The sequence below is a fragment of the Eumetopias jubatus genome, unplaced genomic scaffold (genome assembly GCF_037043125.1).
Source record: "Eumetopias jubatus isolate StellerSeaLion01/CBP00866 unplaced genomic scaffold, mEumJub1_p1.0 scaffold_4, whole genome shotgun sequence".
NCBI classification, from domain to species: Eukaryota; Metazoa; Chordata; class Mammalia; order Carnivora; family Otariidae; genus Eumetopias; species Eumetopias jubatus.
In genome coordinates, this window is record NW_028274810.1 from 171,048,099 (window position 1) to 171,068,287 (window position 20,189).

A 20,189-nucleotide genomic window follows, 5' to 3' on the forward strand; every position below is an offset into this window, starting at 1 on the left:
GAGAGAAGGTGTTACAGGTTGACTGCATCTCCCCCTAAAATCCAGAGGTTGAAGTGTGACACTCAGGGCCCAGGAATACGATCTTGTTTGGAGTGAGGGTTTTTACAGACATAATCAAGTTAAAATGAAGTCATTAAGGAGAAGATGGCCATCTACAACCAAGGAGAGAGGCCTAGACCTGATCCTTCCTGCACAGACCTCAGAAAAAAACAGCCCTGCTGACATCTTCATCATGGACTTCTGCCCCAGAACTGTCGGATAATAAATAAATAAATGTCTGCTGTTTAAGCCACCCAGTCCTTGGTACTTTGTTACAGCAATCCTACCAAGATTGTGCAGAAAGTGTGCAAGAGAGGGGCACCTGGGTGGCTCAGCGGGTTAAGCACCTGCCTTCAGCTCAGGTCGTGAGCCTGGGGTCCTGGGATCGAGCCCCGCTTCTGGCACCCTGCTCAGTGGGGAGTCTGCTTCTCCCTCTCCCTCTGACCCTCCCCACTGCTCCTGCTCTCGCTTGCTCACTCACTCTCAAATGAATAATAATAAAAAAAAAAATCTTTAGAACGTGTGCAAGGGAAGAAAAAAAGACACAAAGCTGGTCATGGAGGTGAGCAGGAAAAATTAGTCCAATTCCCTGAGAACACAGAATACAAGAAAAAAGGGGGAGAAACACAACAAAAAGAACCATCGACAGTCCAATAATCAGAAACAGATACCTGAAAAAAATGTTAATATAGGCTAAATTTGCTTATCTGCTATACATGCTACACAATCTGTAACAGAACAAGTCCCCCAAATTAGGTCCACAGAGATGGAGAAAAAAATGCTTTTTCCAAATTACTCAGATTATGAAAAAAGAATAATTTGAAAGATTTTGCAGGACCACTATGCTTTGTCTGGGGTTGGTAATAGCCGGCGGTTATTTTGTGAGGGCAATAAACAAAAATGATAATCGAAATGTTTTTTTCAAGACCTCTGTGGAAAATAAGGAATCATATTTGGCTGTGTTGATGAGATGAGTTTAAGGAATTAATGAATTACCTGTAAGAGTCTCTGTTGCTGATGGTGTCATGACCTGAATCTTCCTGCTCATCTCCTGCCATATTAAAACAGACTCGTTTGCTATTTCTTTCTCCCTTCTCATTGTCACTGTCTGGTGGTACTATGCACTCTGATGTCTTACGTTCTAATTTAGGAGAATATGTTATGGAAGACAGAAGGCTGCAATGTGATATTAAAAAAGAAAATAAGTGCACATTTTCAAACTGGCCGCCACAGTTAAGTACCTTACTTGTTGAATATGATAGGCTTATTTCTAGAGTGTTTCTGTTTCACACAAAATTAATCTTTGATTGTATTAAAAAACAGTCACATGAAGTTCACTTTTTCCTGTCAGAACAAGTAACAGAAACATCACACAATTTAGCCTAGAAAACCGTGCTCGAAACCTGGTTCCGCCACTTACTATTTTTGTTATCACAACACTATGATAATTCTCTTTCGCATCTATGGAGAATAGCTAGCCCATATGATTCTGTGACAATGAAATGAGAAGATACTCCAGTACATAAAGGGTGTCACCTCTCTCTCCTAGCCATTATCACTACCATCTAAAAATACCTAGACAACTTTAAAGTGCTACCCAAATATTAAAATAAACACTGAACGTGCTTACCTATCCTCACTGGCTTACCCTCAGATATTAAAAACCCATCTACCCACCTACCCCCGCCTTGGGTTTCTCCCAAGCTGTCTCTATTTGACAGGAAAAATATCATGTGGTCAGTCCTTTCTCACTGCTCATACAAGCAGGTGTTCTGGCCATCACAAACGTAAGACATTAAAGAGAGTCGCATACAATGTGAGGACAGGAGGCAGCAGGGGCTACCCCCATATCATCCACAATCTAGTCACGATGGCATGTCACGAATCTGCCCAAATGTAAAGTTCTTCCACTTGGGCTCAAGGCTAAAACACAATCTTCAGTTCTGAATTGGTGTCACACTTGATGTGGACTTTGGGCAGCATGGATTCCATCACTCCAGACTTGAACTTTGGGCTGTAAAGAGTTCGTTAGTACTAACTCAAAATTATGCAAATGTGGAATCAGTCTTTGCTATCAAACAAATTGCTGTAAAACTTGCAAAATGAATTAAACCATATCTTAACAAAGGGCCCTTGCATGGTCTCTCCAGCCAACAACAATCACCTTCTCATTTACCAAGTACGGGCGACATTCTGTTCTAGTCCACAGCACTTATGTACATATCTTCACGCTCATTTTTCCACAGCAATGTCATGTTTGTTTTATTTCAAGACTATGAGAATGTCTTATACCTCTTACGTACAACCCATCATGTCAAACCCAATGCTGTGCGCTAAGTAAACATTATGTTAAGAGATTTCACTAATTAGTTCATTAGACACATCTATTGTACCATGCACTGTTTTGGTGCTGTGCATACAGCAGTTTACAAAACAAACAAAAGCCCCTGTCCTCTTGGAGCTTAGGTTCTACTGGGAGGAAACAAACAATAAACAAGTAAATTGTATAGTATATCACATGGCGACAAATGTTAAAAAGGAAAATAAAGAAGGGAAGGGAGATGGAGCTGTGACTTCAAACAGTGTAGTCAGGTCTCACTGTGAGATAACATTTGGATAATATTTTGGCATTTTCTAGCTTTTAGGTACCAGTGAAAATCAGGGGGCTGTGTTACATTGCTCAAGGCCCTGTGAAGCTATAAATTGTTTTAAACAGTTTTTCTATTTGCACAGATACTTTTATGTCTTGGAAGACAGATGTGTATTTATTCACTCCCTCCACCCAAAAGCTTAAAACATTAGATTAACTCTAATTACCCAAGCTCTACACTGCACAGACAGATGAACTCTGAATACCAAAGAGGAAGCAGATGCAGGAGTTCTCATTTTGCAAGGAGTACTCTGTGCTTTATGTATCTTTTAAATTAGAAGTCATGGGACCGAGCATCCTCATTTTTTTTCAAAGTCATATGAATTATATTCACATATTTGCTTTTCATTTTAAGCAGCTACAATCATGCTTGCACTGACCCCATAGGAACAAGTGTTAGGCTTACAAACAAATGATAGAAAAGCAGTGTTTTTGACACCATGTTTTTGCATAACATTCCCAGATTCTTAAAAGTAATAATAATGCATAAATTTAGCTTTATAATGTGTGTGCACACAGAAAGAGCTTTCCTTCACTTTTGCTCATATAAAATACTGAGCTACCTACTCTAGGTCCGTTCTCAATTAAAATCCTGAGCAGCTCAATCTCCTTCTCACACCCTTGATGAATAAAGATTTTTGTACATAGTATCCTGCAGTCACCTGTGTGTTCTTCTATTAAACTGAGACTTAAATATCACCATCTTTATCATTTTCATCATACCTAACATTTGTTGAGCTCTTATGCCAGTCACCATGCTAAGGACTTAATTCATTCAATCCTAAAACCTCCTTATGAAGTAGGTAGGACTATTATTATGGTGAGGATCCTCATTTTGGAGATGGGGTGAGTGAGACAGACACTTATGTATACATATACTTTACAAATGATGCAGAACATCCCCTCTCTGCATATCATTTATACACTCTGGAGGGAGGGAGGAAGTCATTAGTGTTATCTACCACATCCCACTTCTCCTGGGCACATGGCTGGGTGGCCTCCCCTACCCCATGAGGATAAGAATGACCATGAACCTTGTTTTCATCAGTATGACTTAAGTGGAGGTGACCTGAGTCCCTTCTAGGTGCAAGCCTTTAAGCAAAGGTGCAGCCTACCTCATTCCCTCTCACTGATGGGACAGCGAGAGACATTCCAGCTCTTGGGGCTCTGTCAGCCTGAACTCTGAGTGAGGTCAGCGTGGAGCAGAAACCCTATGACCCAGATGGGCATGGAGAGTGAGCAAGAGAGAAAGCCTGTTGTTTTAAAGTTGGTGAGGCTTCGCACAGGCGCGCGCGTGCTTGCTTTCTCACACTCTCTCTCTCTCCCCACCCACTAAATAAATCTATTAAAAAAAAAAAAAGTCTGTGAGGCTTTAGGGTTTTGTTAACATAAGACAAAAACCAGCTGTGTAGAGAGTAGGATACCTAGAAGGATGACATATGTGACTGGGATATAGGAGTATCTACCTTATCCTGGGGAAATAGGCACAGCCTCTCTACAAATCAGCATTAGCCTGATACCTGTGTGCCTAGAAGGCTAGCCGCAGACCTCGGGAGCAGCACTGACCACACAGAGGTTTGACTTCTTCCAGGATCAGAAGAAACTAGTGCGGCTGGAGCTCAGAGACATGAGACTAAAGAGGATGACAGGGGCAGACTGTGTAGGGCTACACAGGCCACAGTAATGTAGTTATTATTTTAAGGGCATCCCAATGCCATGAAATGGTTTTAAGCAGGGAACTAGCATGATTTACCTTTACAGATCCCTCTGGCTGGCATCTGCTGCATGTAGAATGCATTAGAAGGGCATACCTGGAAACTCCTACAGTGGGCACTAGTGAGGGGACAATGGTGATGGAGCGGATACATTCTGAGGTATACTTTCTGAGGTATACTTGACCAAACTTGATAAGGTACTGGAGGTGAAGGGGCAGGAAAGAGAAGAATTAAAGGTAATACCCAGACTCTGGCTTACAGAACTGAACAGATGGGGGATACTTTCCTGAGAAGAGGGAACGCCTTCATGGGGGAGGAGTCAGAGTAGCTTTCTGTATAAGGAAATTTAGAATTCAGTTTTGGAAACAAATTTTAAGTTCGAGATTTAATGTGCTATGTCCTTGTGTTTCATAACCCGCATCACAGAAGGACGGTAGGAATGAAATCAAGCAGTGCATGTACTGATAAAACTGAGCCTGGCACATAAACCCCTATGATACACGTTGGTGCTTATGAAGCTGGGTCCTCTTTTCATTTTTTTTTTACCAGCAAAATGCTTGGGAAAACCTCAAAGATAATTCCACCGACAGCCCCACTATTCCTACCTGTAAGCCCAGCTCACTAAGTGACCCACAATGCAGTCTGTTCATCACTCAGTCCGGGGCCTCTGGCACCTATAAAAGGCAGGTCTGTTCTCAGCTTCCCTATTTTCACCAGCCCCCACGATTCTTTATTCGTCTCCTCCCTGAGAGAACACACAAACGCTGTACTCTGAAGTCCCATCAATGGTTTTGGATTATCCACAAATTATTTTGCCCTTTACTTCTGTCTAGTACCTAAGTGTCATTATGCAGAAAATAGCCCACTGAAGGACAAAAGTATTTAGCTTCAATGAGACAGGAACCATAGAATGTTGAATAATCATAACATCACCTTATTTAATGTTAATAGACAACAAATGTGTCTCTAGTCCCATCTTTGGATCCGAAGGAAGTAGAAGCATTTAGTGGAATGTCTATGTGTTGAAGGAAATTTTATTTCTAGAAGTGTTCCCAAGTGGCAGGGTAAGCAGACAAGCTCAGGACCAGGCCCTTTCCCAGGAATGAAGGATTTCTAGAAAGGCCAGCAATGAGATGTTGTGAGGCAATTTCTCTTAAAACTTGGCAGAGTATCCGAGATCTACTTCTCAGCTCTGCAGAGGCATCTATGTCTGACCAAGAATAATTACTACATGGTGAGAAAATTGTTTAGTAACTAGCTTTTCAAATAATTTGTCAAGCTCGACTGCACTGCAGTATGTCTGAATGAGGCAATAGGGAATCTGGACACTTGGATGACCGCACAGTTTTAAAGGGATTATATTGCACATTGAATTATGTGGAACATATTTATATTTAGAATTAAATTATATGGTGTACACAGAGAAGACCAAAGAAGTTTCTCAAAGCACTTGCTCATTTCATGTCATTTTCCTAATAAACATGCACAGTGGGGGAAAGGCTTTTAGAATAACAAAGTGGGAAAATCTTAAGTAAAAATAGGTAATTACTTTAAGTAGTTTTGGTTAATAAAAATAGCTTAACTCCCCTAAATGAGTGCTTTAAATATAAAGCATTTTAAGCCAAGTAAAGGGAGCCCTTTGGCTGTTTTCTTGAAAATATATCTACATCAGCTAAACTTAAAAAAAAAAAATCAATAAATTAACAAAGACAGCCAAAGTCTGGACAACTGCCAGGAAGTGCTGAGTAGTGAATGCATTAGAGGCCTGGTCTCCGAGGTAGTATCTGCTCAGGCACATCAATAATCCTGCCATTGGTAAAGGACTCATCTGAAAAGCAGGAATAATAACTCTTGGCCTGACTGGCAGTGTGGGATTGGTCCAGATGTTCTCCTAAAATCCCTCTGAGAGCTAGGATACATGATTCAGTGCCACTATTTATTGCCTTATTAATAAAGATTCTTACTCTGTGCACCCCCTAAATACTTTAGGGAGAAAAAAAAAACTGGTTTCTAAAATAGAACATATCATATAATAAAATTCCATTTATTAAATGAAACAAAATATAATGCCCTAAGATATTAACTTATGTGTCACAAGGTCATTCTCAAACAATCCAAAGCATCATACAATTGCCTAAAAATAGCCCCCTGTTCTCTCAGCAGCCCCAAACTATTTAATTCATCTGTAAATGGGACAGTCACAAAATAATATACCGATATAATAAACAATTTTTTAAAACTAGTGTATTAGACACAGGAAAACAGAATTTCAAGTCTAAATTAATTCACAAAAATGTCAGAACAAATTAGCATAGTAAATAGTAACTATCTAAAGATAACCTTAGGAATATGATGCATCTAATATGGTAATTTTGATCTCTAAATTTTAAAGATGTGTAAAATAAGAGATCATGTCAGGGTGCTCGGGTGGCTTAGTCGGTTAAGGGTCTGCCTTCGCCTCAGGTCATGATCTCAGGGTCCTGGGATGGGAACTTCTCCCTCTGCCCCTCTGCCCCACTCGTGCTCGTGGTCTCTCTCTCTCTCAAATAAATAAATAAGATTAAAAAAATAAGAAAACACTTAAAAAAGAGAGATCATGTCAATTAAGATTTTATTAGTATAACGTCCAATTACCAAAAAGGCTTAGAATATGTTCTAAATATTTTATGTCAAAACTGAATTATCCAGGGAAGTATGGGATGATGTACGTGTGGGAATTAAACAATACACATCTGACAGCAATCTAAATGTCTAACTTCATAAAAAGAGCACAATAAAAAGAGGATAATGGTGCCTATGCCATTTTCGAATTCTATCAACTTCAGATATATTCACCAATTTCAACCCCTTGAACGATGAGCAAGCATAATGTTAGGCACCGCACACTATTTTTTGTATTAATTTTTATAATTTTCACCACAAACTTGTAATTTGTTATTATTCTTCATCCTGTTTAATACATGAGAGACCAAGCTATCCCAAAGCCCTTGCTCTTTATACAGATTTGCCTTGACTAGCTGTGACACATAACCACACACCATGATGTGGCAGATCATCCCACCGAGTTGAGGCAATTGTCCAACCATCAAATTTTTAAATAAGAATCAGAGTTAACCTCTTTGGAAAAGTTTTAATTAACTTCCTCCTCTTCTCCGTTCTTGATAAAAATTTCCATATGACCGGCACGGCTATTTGGGTTATTGCTTAGTAAACCATTAATTCAATCAGAAGAAGAAAAAAAAAAAAAGGTCATTCATTGGTCATTGGTCATAGTGAAACATAATTTTGCATTTACTCATTTAATAAGTATGTTAAAGATTTGCTATATTTTATATTTTTCATATGCATCTACTGAGTGCCTATATACATTACTGTGTTCTGCTCTATCAAGGATACCAGGAAATCTGTGTACCTAGTTGGTCCTCTTTCAATCATATTTTTCAGTTTAATATTTTCACATTGAGACTTAGTGTTTTCTATAAGACAGAATTTTGTCACTCTCTTCCCTGATATTAAGTGCTTCCTTAAAATATACATGTACATATTTGCCATGTTATATCACTTTTAAGGTGTTAGAATAAAGAGGACCTATATGATTCACACACACACAATCTTACATTTCTAAAAACGAAAGAGAGACTGATGGATGTTCAAAAGTCACATTTTCTATAGCTATTTTATTAGGCACATTTAGAAGTAGAGTAAATAAAATACTTACTCATCAATTTGACAAACACACATCTCCACCTCTTTCAGGGCAGTCTGAAGTTTGCCCAAGAGTTTCTGATAAATATCTTGAGTTTCTAGGTCTTCTTCTTTTAACAAGTACCTGAGCCCATGCCGATCCTGCTGTCCCAGAGACAGACCTGAAGGGGCCGCCATGGTCGTGATTGTGTGCTGAATGTACACCATAGGGCTCAGTTTCCCTGAGGAGTTAAAATCATTCCAGAATAATATTTATGACCTTTAACTTACAGTAATGATCTAGTGCAATTCATTCTAGACACTCGGGCTTACATAAAATAAAATGCCAATCCAATGCTGAATTTAATTCAGGAATTAAAGCTTTGGGAGTTGCGACTAAAATACCCTTCAATCTCATGCTCTACTATGATGGTGTGGAATGGCACCATGCATCCCGGAAGCTGCTCCTCCTGTATTTTTCTTATACTTATAGGGCCATTTCAGACTAGTGGTTTTCACAGCAGGATAAGCTGTGCCTGTCATACATGTAAGGAAAGCAAGAACAATCGTTCTTCTTAGAGGAAAAATAAAAATAAATAAAAATGCATAACTCCTTTTTTATTCTATAAACATTTATGTATAATTATCCAAATGAGTATAGATAGGAATTCTGTCTTTCTAAAATTCAGATTTGTTTACACACCAGGAATTGATTCTATTTCAGGGACGCTGGAATAGTTAGTAATTGCCTAAATTACTTTTTGTGATTTGAGAAAGTTTCGAAAGCTAACATACCTTGCTCAGATTTATTTTCTTTATCATGAGAATTGTGCTTCCTACTATCCAGCTGAACACCAAAGGCACTCCCCAGGGAGGTGGATGTTTTGGGATAGGAAACTTCCATTATGTTGACATGGCAGTTGGTAGGGCAGAAATCACTGCTGTGTAGTGGGGAGATTTTAGATTTGGCCTGTTTAAAGGTGGGCCAGGCTCTATTCTTCAGTACACGTGAAAACTGTAAATTAAAGAAGAAATAAAGAGCAGCTGAACACACAGTGTTCATCACTTCTACTACCCATAGCAAAATGTTAAAAAATTAAATCATGTCAATTTATAACTAAATTATAAGTCGTTAGAAATTCAGTCATTATTTTAAAAGCCACCCATTCTTAATAAAGAAAAGCAATATAGGCAGCAAATGCTTACAATTCTTTTGAAGCTCTGATTACAGGTTAGATGCTAAAAGACATACATTTAAGTGACCAATACCATTACTGGGACTCAAATCCACAGGCTGCTAGCAGCTGAGAGTCAAATTGGCATCCTCGGATACTGAGATGGGATCACAACATTTCAAGTGAGGCAAAGTGGCAGAAGTGGGGAGCTGCCAGGTCAAGAGGGGACTATTCCAAACACTGTCAGAAAGCCAGTCCAAACATGAGTCTGTGAACAGGTTAGACAGCAAGGCAATGGTGGTGCTGACCCAGAAGGGCAGGACAACAGGCAGAACCAACTGCACCTCCCATGCCTCCTGAAAATCACTGCTGAGCAATTGGGTCAGGATCAGCGTGAAGACTGGTGTGGACTCTGCTTTTATGCCATTGGAAATAAACTGATACTCAAGGAATTTGCACAACTTCCAAGAATGGCCACTTTACTACTTAGAACCTTACAATCCAAATCCAGCTAATCCGTGCCATGTCTATATGGGCACCCAAAGTCTGATCTGCACCTAGGTTATTATCTTGAGCTCTCTTCCCCCTGCCCCTCGGGCTCCTTCTCGCCTTCACTCGGTTCCTTTCACATACCATCTACTCATTCTAGGTCTTCATATGGGCTGTTTGGTGTGCCTTAGAATGTTCTTCTTCCCTCATTGCCACACTTACTCCTTTGCGTTTTCAACTTTTATGAAATCATCATTAGGCCTACCCTGAGTCTTCATCTAGGTTCAATTTCCTTGGCTATGTGCTAGATTACAGCACATTGTAACCCTCCTTATAATTATGAATAATTTTCTTATCTCTATCTCAGTGGATGGTAAATTCCATGAGAGTAATACCTATGTCTGTCTTGTGCACCATAAACAGCCATCTCATAGAGCTGAACTAGATTGTAGTTTCAGAAGCAAAGGACTGAGAGCCACCAGCTACGTGTGTTTTAGTTACGTTTAGTTTAGTTATAACTGATGTGATGCCAGGCAAGTCACTGTCTTTTTACCATTCTTAGTAAAATAAGGAATATGGATGAAATGATCTCTGTGCTCTCTTCTTGCTTGAAAACTATAAGCAGATCCTATTTATTTATTCTACTAGTAGAGTAGTAATTTGGGCACTGAAAGATTAAAAATTAAGACTAACACTGGTTACTGCGTAACTTTTCTACATTAAAGTAAAAAATAAAGATGTGATATAAAAAATCACGTTATAAATATAAGCTCACCATTAGAATATGAAATATTTTATCTGTATATGAAACTGGGCCTTCAAATCACATGTCTGAAGCTACGCAGATCAGCAAAGTACAAGCACACAGTAGGAATCAAAATGAGAGTGGGCTGAAATGCAGGAAATTGTCAACAAAATTACTAACAAGTTTTATAATAATATATAATGAAAATATGCTAAACACTAAAAGAGTGGAAGTAATTTAGAGAATTCCCGGTCTATGCCCTCATTTTACTAATAAAGAAACTGTGACCTGAAGACTTATCTGGGAAAGACCTAGAATTTAAGCCCTGATACAAACTTGCAGTCAGATGATCTTTTCCATTGTAGTTGCAGGACAAAAACCTCAGATAAGGCCCCATGGCACACATAAAGGCACATAAATTAATTTTACTGTGGCACAGCATTGACCATAATAGGCAGGTATACTTCTTTTGCCTTCTTTCATTTTATTTTTTTTTTAAGATTTTTATTTATTTATTTGAGAGAGAGTGCAAGAGAAAGCATGAGCACGGGGAGGAGCATAGGGAGACAGAGAGAAGCAGACTCCCTGCGGAGCAGGGAGCCCAACCTGGGGCTCCATCCCAGGTCCCTGAGATCATGACCTGAGCTGAAGGTAGATGCTTAATAGCTGAGCCACCCACTTTAACTTTTTACCTATTTATTCAAACATATAAAGAGAACCATCTATTCCAGACTCTGCACTCAATGTTGGAGATACAGCCCTTGCCCCTCATAGAGTTCATGGTCTGGTAGAGGACACAGGTAAAAACAATAAAATATTCTTATATATAACAATTATATTATTACAAGTATATGTAATGCATGTATATAAACATATGAACAACTGTGTGCATATATAACAATTATATAATAAATATAATAGCCAGATAATTAGTAATTTGGTAGGTGCTAAGAAGGAAGTGACAGAGTGATGGGATGAAGTGTTACCAGAGTGAGATCAGGTTGAGAAGGGAGAAGATTCGCTTTCCGGCATGACCAGTTTCCTATAGCTTTCCAACATGTACCTTGATACAAATGCCTGCGAACATAGTATGTTTCCTCTCCCCATACACTCTGAAGGGGTGTGTAACCATACTTAAATGTGCTTGAACTCTTTCAAAGAGTGTCAGAGAGGAAATTTCTTTGCTAAAGGTCTCTCTTGCAGAAGAAAGAGGCTTATGAAAGCAGTGCTGTCTTCCATCCTAGGCTGTCCCTAGGAAAGGTGGAGGTGAAGGAGGGACCCCACAGTCATGGGTCCTGGAAATGTGCTGAATACTTTTTTTTAAAGATTTTATTTATTTATTTGACAGAGAGAGACACAGCGAGAGCAGGAACACAAGCAGGGGGAGTGGGAGAGGGAGAAGGAGGCTTCTCGCGGAGCAGGGAGCCCGATGTGGGACTCGATCCCAGGACCCTGGGATCATGACCTGAGCTGAAGGCAGACACCTAACGACTGAGCCACCCAGGCGCCCCTGTGCTGAATACGTTTTGAAGATCAAAAATGTACTCCTAGGGGTGCCTGGGTAGCTCAGTTGGTTAAGTGTCTGCCTTCTGCTCAGGTCGTGAATCCCGGGTTCTGGGAATCAAGCACCAAGTTGGTCTCCCTGCTCAGTGGGGAGTCCGCTTCTCCCTCTGCCCCTGCCCTGCTTGTGCTCTCTCTCTCTCTCTCAAATAAATAAATAAATAAAATCTTTTTTAAAAAATGTACTCCTAGACATCATGCCCTAATATATAATTGTGCCATCTTTCTGTAACACAAAACTAAAATGAGGCAGGTGAAGCTGTTGTATTGGCTGTAGTACATACATGAGAAGACACTCTGGTCAGGCCACCCAGTAGTAGTACATGGCCCTGCCAACATGAACCTGGAATCTTTCTTAGAAACATCAAAGAGAACATGGAGTTCATTCATCTCCTCTGGAGAAACTCACAAAGAAAGACCAAAGAAAAGCTCTTTTCCATAAAGGAAAATTGCAATTTTGTGATAAAGAAATGTACAGGGTGGGGGGAAGGTAAGCTGGGACGCACAGCACCTTAAACCTATTTTGGGTAGTGCGGCCCAAACTTACTCCACCTTTATTCATCCATCCAACAATTACACATCGAGAGCTTTCTAAACCAGGCACTGTTCTAGGCATGTTAGGAAACATCAGTGAATGACACAGATTTCTGCCTTCTGGGAGGTTACATTCTAGTGAGGGGAGAGGCAAACAATAAACATAAGTCAATTCTATCATGCTAGAAGATGGTAAGTGCAGTGGAAAATAAAATGGAACAGGGCAAGAGGGCTGGGAGTTTCAGAGGTGAGGTGAAGAATGCATTGCCAGTTGCAATCCTCACTGCGAAACTGGCATTTAAGCAAAATCTTGAAGGAAGGGAGAGTTGGGAATGTGGGCACAGGAACAGAAGCCTTCCCAGCAGAGTGAACATCCAGTGCGAATGCCCCAAGGATGGTACGTTTCCATGAACATCAAGAAGACCACTGTGACTGGAGCAGACACAGAGAGGGAAGGGAGAGGAAACAGGAGTAGGGAGATCATGGGTAAAGGGAAGGCACAGATTATCTAGGAGCTCAGAGGCCTCTGGAAGGATTTAGCTCTTACTTTGAGAGTCACAGCCCCTCAGAATAGGCTGCCGGTGGGCAAGGGCGGAAGCAAGAAGACCACTTGTGGAAGAGAAGACGTTGGCTCATCTTAGGCTGTCAGTAATCGAAGCAGTGAGGAAAGGCTGCACGTGGTGAAGGTGGAGCCCAGAGAATGCTACGTGAGAGCCAGGAGTAAAGAACGCACGCAAGGTTTCTAGACTGAGCAAGGCGGAAGATGGGTCTCATTCTGAGGTAAAGAAGACAGCAGCTAGGACAAACTCTGGAAGGAAGGCAGGGATCAGGAGTTTATTTTGGACACATGAAGTCTGAGAGATCTATTACACCCAAATGGCGAGGTCAGAGGGGCCAGGAGATTGAATGTGATCACCAGGAGACGGAGAGGAGAGGGAGAAAGGGGGAGGGAGCACATGCTGAGCTCTGTCGCATGAAGAGGTCAGAGAAAAAAGAAGAAAAAAGGATGGGACACTCACTGTGACTGAGCCACCCAGGAAAAAGACAAGACCCGGCATAGGTAGAAAACTGCTAGAGGTACAAGGTCGACTGCATAGATGCCGCTAAAACAAGGAAGAGGTTGATGACAGTGAATGAGTTTTGGCAACATATAGGTCGTCTGACCTTAAAAAGAGCCATTCCAGTTATGTGGAGGGGGCTTGAGCCCATTTTGAGTGTGTTAAGAATGAAAGGGGAGTGAGACAGCAGGTGTAGACAGCAAGCATAGGGAGCTCTTCTCAGTACAGAGTTCAAGAAATGAAACAATAGGCAGAGAAAAAATATGGGAGGGGGTCAAGGGAAATATTTTTTAATCTAGGTGATATTAAAGCATATTTGTAGATTGACATGAATAAGTGGTTCTCAGAAAGGGAGCTGCAGGTTTCTACTGCAGCTTCTACTGGTAGTTAATTCATAAATTATTAACCATGACAACACATTTATATCCAGTTATAGTCACCTGACTAAAAATGAAAACTAATACAAAGGTAAGCGACTATATTGCAGATAGTCTCCCATTTCATTGAGGTGTAAACCCCACTGGCATGGAGTTATAAAAATTCTGTATTGAGGGAAGGGGGACATGGAGAAAAATCTTACCCCCAATTTTCCTGATCCACAGATTAATCTGAGGATTATGTGGCATTAATAACTAAAGGTACTCGGAATGTTTCAAGTAAGACTGTGGATTCTTACATGAACTATTTTTGTGTAAATAGGAACTATCTCTTGAAAGCTCATTAAATATTTATATGGAGGAAGTACCCCTAATACACAAAATGAGCCCAATTATGGAATTATTCTCCAACAGAGACTGAATCTAGAATTAAAAACGGTTCTAAGGACAATTCAGGGTAAGAATGTTTCTCCAAACAGTGCATAGTTGAACGTCTGGATCACCCACACATCCTGCCCAGAGAAGATCAAATGCCTGCTTAGGATTCATTCAGGTCTCCAGTATAAGGTCTGAACTTCTCTCATACATGTGCTAAAAGACATCTGTGGCCTGTACAGCTGGCCAGAAAATCAATGATGATTGCAGCAGCCTGGCTATAGAAACTGCAGAAATCAACTTGTTTCTATTTTTAAAACCTAAAACTTTTAGAGTCAAAATAAAGGAAAGCCAGCCTCTTTGAGATTTTAGTTTCTATGGATACATTTTATTTTATAAAAAGAGGGGTATTTGAAGCCTTCATCTGGAAGAAAAAATATGTTACTAATAATAGTTTAAAAGTAAATTTGCGGAAATTAAGAATGTATATTCACAAATGCTATAGTTTCTGTGGACATGCATTTGATCCCCAAATGGAGCTAACCTCACCTAACCTAGTAAGGCTATTATTGTCTTAGCTATCTGAATTTTGTTCAAATAAGAAATATCCCTGAAATACTTTCCTGCTAACCTCGTTTCTCTATCTAGTGAGAAAGATAGTCAGTTATTCTAAATATGTGTATGGTCAATAAGGGATGCTGAAAAGGATATCTTTCAAAGTGCTTATGTCCTAGTTGACTATGATTCTCTTTATTTCTAAAATTAAACATAAAAGTAAGTGAGACAGCATTCCATAAACTGATACCTAGTCTGCTATTTGCCAGCTAAGTGACCTTAAGCAAATTCTTAATCTCCCTGCGAAAGAAGCAGATGGTAGGAGTATTCAGTACATAGAGCTGCTTCAAGGCTCAAACAATAATGTACATAAAAGAGCTTTCCACATTCAGTGATATTATTTTTATCATCTAAAAATCACTGCCCATTAGCCTGTCCATCTCTGCTTTAAAAGTTTTCTAGGCTCTTAGTTACTTCCGAGAATATGGAAGATATTTACTTGCCAAGATGATGTTTTTGAGAATCCCCAACATTTGGGGAAAACCCTATCCCATCTGCTTCTAATCCTAATCCTACCCCCAACACACACTCTCCAGTTTATCACAAACTGTATTTTTGTTAAAAACCAAGGTATAACACCTTCATCCACTATAACCAATCCATCATAGAGCTGGATGTATTCTACCTCCTATGCACCACTTGAATTGATTCTTTTCTCTCCATGCCCAATGCTTCTACATGAGACCAAGTCATCACTGATTTGCACTTTTCACAAACAAATCGGATTATTATGTCACTCTAAAAAACACTAGAAAAATCAGATTTTGTCAGTTTTCTTTTTAATGGTATCCAACTCGAACCCTCCTTTCTAGGCTAGGCAATATGCCAATTCTTCATCAATAAAATCAGTCTCATTTCTACGTCTTTGCCTTCACTTATGAGATCTCTCTTTCTTCACTTATGAGCTCTCTCTGTACTTGCATGCCATCTCTACTTCTCTTCTCTCTGACAAATTTTTCCAACTCGCAGCAGCTAGCAATTGCTGACTATTCCATCCACAATGATTTCTCCTTTACTGAAATGCTATTGCCCTCGTAGTCAGACCCATACTGTTTAGCTGCGTAGTGGAATTTAGCTGTGGAATTTGAACAAAACATATGCTGTATAGCATACTGTCAAATGCAGGTAAGCACACGAAGACCAGATTTACAATAAAAGGGAAGAAGGTCCAAATTCCACAGCTGTGCCCAGCTGCGTGCCTTTGGGCAAGTTACTTGACCACTCTGAGTTTCCATCACTTCAACAATGAAATAGATGATGTCTCATGTCACTGTGTTGATAAAATTATACAGCATATGAAAACTGTAAAATATCTCTGCAATGCCTGACCCTGTTGGAGACTGCTGTAAACTGTTGTGTGCAACATAACTCCAGGGAGCGCCATCATCTTGAGCAGGGTATGTGGTGCCAACACAGTCAACTTGTCATGGTGGTACCGCCTAGCAGGTTAAGTAGTCAGTATTATTATTAGTTACTTCATGTATTTTGACCTTTCTTACGATGCAGATCGTAAGTGTGCGAGGGCAGCCATCCTCAAGTAATTATGGACAACATAATAGGTACACATTTAGTAAATATTTCCCTATTCTTCCCGCCCCATCCTGCAACAAATTTGTTTCTGTGAAGTTGAGTTTTTGACCCATACCACTGGCTTTCATTGAAGAATGTATTAAAAATGTCTGTCACATAAAACAAATTGCTATTTCTTTTTCAGGGACATGTTTACGGGCACTGCCCTGACATTTCCTGGTGCCGCCTCTTTGAAATTCAGTGTGAGAGATTTCTTTTGGAACTCAAGTCTAAGAAAAGCTTTGCTTCTCTTAAGAAACATGTATAAATCACAGGGATGCTGATAAATATGTAAAAGACTATGTTTCTTTTTTTATTTTGGTTATCAGGATGCTGAAGGTCAAATATAACATTCCACTTTAGCAACTAACTAGAGTCTTAGGACTTGCTGACCATATGACCCTTTTCCCCTGCTTGTCTGTACCATCACTATAATATAACTTTACCTATAAATGTACCTGTTAATTTTCCACTAATATCCATTCTCTCTTTCTTCCTTTTATTAATAAAATTCTCTGAGTTTTAGTGGGGCACATGGATGCCCAGTTTGAGACAACATTTCTCAGCCTGCTTTCACTAAATGACTAATTGGATATGAACAGGAGTGCTGTGTACAATTTCCGGGTCATGCCCTCAACAGGAAACTCTACTCTTTCCTTCCTCTTTTCTCTTCTGAGGGACTATAACTTAGACATGGTGCTGATGAGCCAACTTTGACCTTGTGGAAAGGACAATGTCTTAGGGGAGACAGCAAAAATTGAGAAGGATCCCTAGAATATTATCAAGCCCCACCCCAATGGACTCCAGTCCAGTTGAACTTTCATGTGAGTGAAAATAAGCTTTCAATTCTAAGCCTGTGTTATCTTGGTCCTTCTTACAAGCAGCTGAATCAATACCCTACCTAATATACCCTCATCTTAATGTTTTGTTTTTACTTATATAGTTTACTTTTGTTCATGTATATTTCTTTAAGTTTTTTCTACTGCTTTTGCTGTTTGCATGAATGGAAAGAGAAAGAGAAATGACCCCCACACACTGACAAGTTTGACAACTAGAATCTGCCCAAACCCCTATCACACTTCATACAAATTCATTTCTGAAGTAGAATGATTCTCTTTTCAAAATGTGCTCAAAGGGGAATACTAATTTGCATTTGTTTAGACCTTTTAAATTTTACTTCAAAGCACTGTCCTATCTTACACAGAAGGGAGAAGTAAAAAAGAGAATCTTCTGTCCTTCAGCTTCAACAAGGCATACACATGGCATCTTTCCCAAACTCAAATAGGTGACCTGACCTCAGCAATAATGGAGGGAGGATTAACAGATGTGACAATTAAGCAGTGATCTTGAGTATCATTTTTCTTCATGTGAATGGACTTACAAAAAATTAAAACAGCAATACATATTCAACTTCACAAGCTAAACATTTTAGGAAGTCTTAAAGAAAAACATGGTGATCCTTCTTCCCCTTGTCTGTATTCTACCTGAGGTAATCAATGTTGAAGTATTCATTCTTGCATTTCCCTATTCTCCTATAGCCATATCTGGACATATGCGGGCTTATTTTTACATAATATATCAGGAGCATAAAACATACACACTTAACTCACATTCATAAAAACTGAGATAAATAATGTTTCCTAGAATGGCTGTACCAAGTTGTAAACAACCAACCTCATTTTGAGGGAAATAATTTAATTAGCTAGTCTCCTGTTGATATAAATAGAAAAAAAAACTTACTATAGGATATTTATTGGAGATCAATTTCTATTAATTCTACTTCTAAATAATATCTTCAAATCCATTTAATTTTCTCTGTCTCCCTCCTCTTCACCATAGGCCAAGCTATCATCATCACTCACTGGGACTATTGCAACAATTTCTTCCTCATCTCTATGTCTCCATTCTTGCTCCTTGCAATCCATTCCTACAGAGGAATGGATTTTCTTTTTCTTTTAAAAACCGAAATTAGATGAAGTCATCCCCCTGGTTTAAAAGCTTCCAATTGCTTCTCATTGATGTGAGAAGAAAATCCAAACTCCTTCCCATGTTCCAAAAGGTAAAAAGCTTCCACAGCTCTTAACACTGGTCCTTGCCTAAGCCTCCAACCTTATGACTAGCCACACCCCCCACCCCCCACCTCCACCCTGGCTTTTTTTTTTTTTTTTTTTGCTTTGGGGCCTCTGTAAAGATTTATTTACTTCTTTGCTGCTTCCCCCACTCAAATAAGTACCCTGAGAGGAAAGATCTTTTCTCCTTTGCTGCCATATTCTTAGCACCAAGAACAGTGTTTGGCATATAAAATGTGCTCAATAAATATGTCACATAAATGTACTAATCAATCAATTTCAGACAGACTGTGTTCCACGTACTTTCTGATTGAGAGTTCTATTCCCTCTGTTGAGAGAAAAGGAAAATAACTATTGACTCATAATTAGGTGGCCTGGATTTACAACCCAACTCTATCTTTTGCTAGTAATTTAATTCTTTGGGCCTCAGTTATTATATGTGGAAAATGTGGAATAATGAACAAGCTTTCAGGTTTATAAAGATCAAATAAGGTTAATGGCTGTAAAGGCATTTAAAAAAACTCTAAAATGTTATATAAATGTTATTATTTCAATAAACTGGTATATAAATAAGTAATGAAAGTATCAAGAATTGAATTAAATTGGACATTTAAATAATTTAAATAATAATTACATGGGAAATATATACATAAAACTTTTACCTTTTTATAACTGGATATTCTCTGACATATGCGCTCAATTTTTTCACTGCAAATGGCACTGAATTTACTTTGAAGGTCAGTAGGAATCACTTCATTTAAAGAGTTAAGGCTGGTGCAGTTTTGTACAAAATGATCATCACTTTTAGCCAAGGCTTCAAGAATCTGTAGAAACACACACACACAGAGAACAAGAAAAGAAAACCTTCAAAATTAGCCAAGTAAAATTTTCACAATTCTAGAACACAGGCTGACTCTACCCAGCACACTTCCCTGAGCTGCTTGGGATTTCTATGTTCGGTAAAACCCTTGGAGTGAAGTGATGGGCTTGTGTGTTTGGCCTCTCATGTCTTGCCTTCTGCCAACTATAAAAGGTTGCCTGAGGGAAGTGAGTGGACTTCAAAGACTCCCTGCTGGATAAATCAGTATGCTCTGATGTGGTAACACATTGCCTATATTTTAGTCAGAGTTACTCAGAACATTTTTTTCCCCCAATTTGGTAGTAGAACAACAAAAACTAAGGAAAGCCAACAGAATGGCATCCTTACTTTCTACTGAGAGGCCAGTACAGAGAATGCATGTAACAAATGTTTGTTGATGAAATGAATAAATAAGAAATTCTCTTGCTAAAGTAAAATCAATGATAGTTGCAGTGTCTGAGCTCCATCTGATAAAGCATCAGATAAAAGTATCCATATGATGTATTCAATTAATAAATCCTTTTGGCTATTTGAATCAATTGTAAGACAGCACTTGTGTGTGTTTATGTGTATACACACTATTGATCACTGAGAATTTCCAATGAGTTGAATTAATTATGTGTCATATTGCTGATTGTTCAAAGATTGCAAGGATTGGTAACACCCTTACATGACA

General features: G+C 39.2%; 1 protein-coding gene across 1 annotated transcript in view; it reads right to left on the reverse strand.

Annotated features, from left to right (window-relative positions):
- PREX2 (phosphatidylinositol-3,4,5-trisphosphate dependent Rac exchange factor 2) overlaps positions 1–20,189 on the reverse strand; it is a 294,568-nt gene that overhangs the window by 109,928 nt on the left and 164,451 nt on the right. Inside the window, exons 23-26 of the mRNA XM_028111247.2 lie at positions 19,317–19,478; positions 8,884–9,103; positions 8,123–8,330; positions 1,036–1,215 (exon numbers count right to left, since the gene is read on the reverse strand). Of these exons, the coding sequence (XP_027967048.1) occupies positions 1,036–1,215; positions 8,123–8,330; positions 8,884–9,103; positions 19,317–19,478 (770 nt within the window). The remainder of the gene's footprint in view (positions 1–1,035; positions 1,216–8,122; positions 8,331–8,883; positions 9,104–19,316; positions 19,479–20,189) is intronic.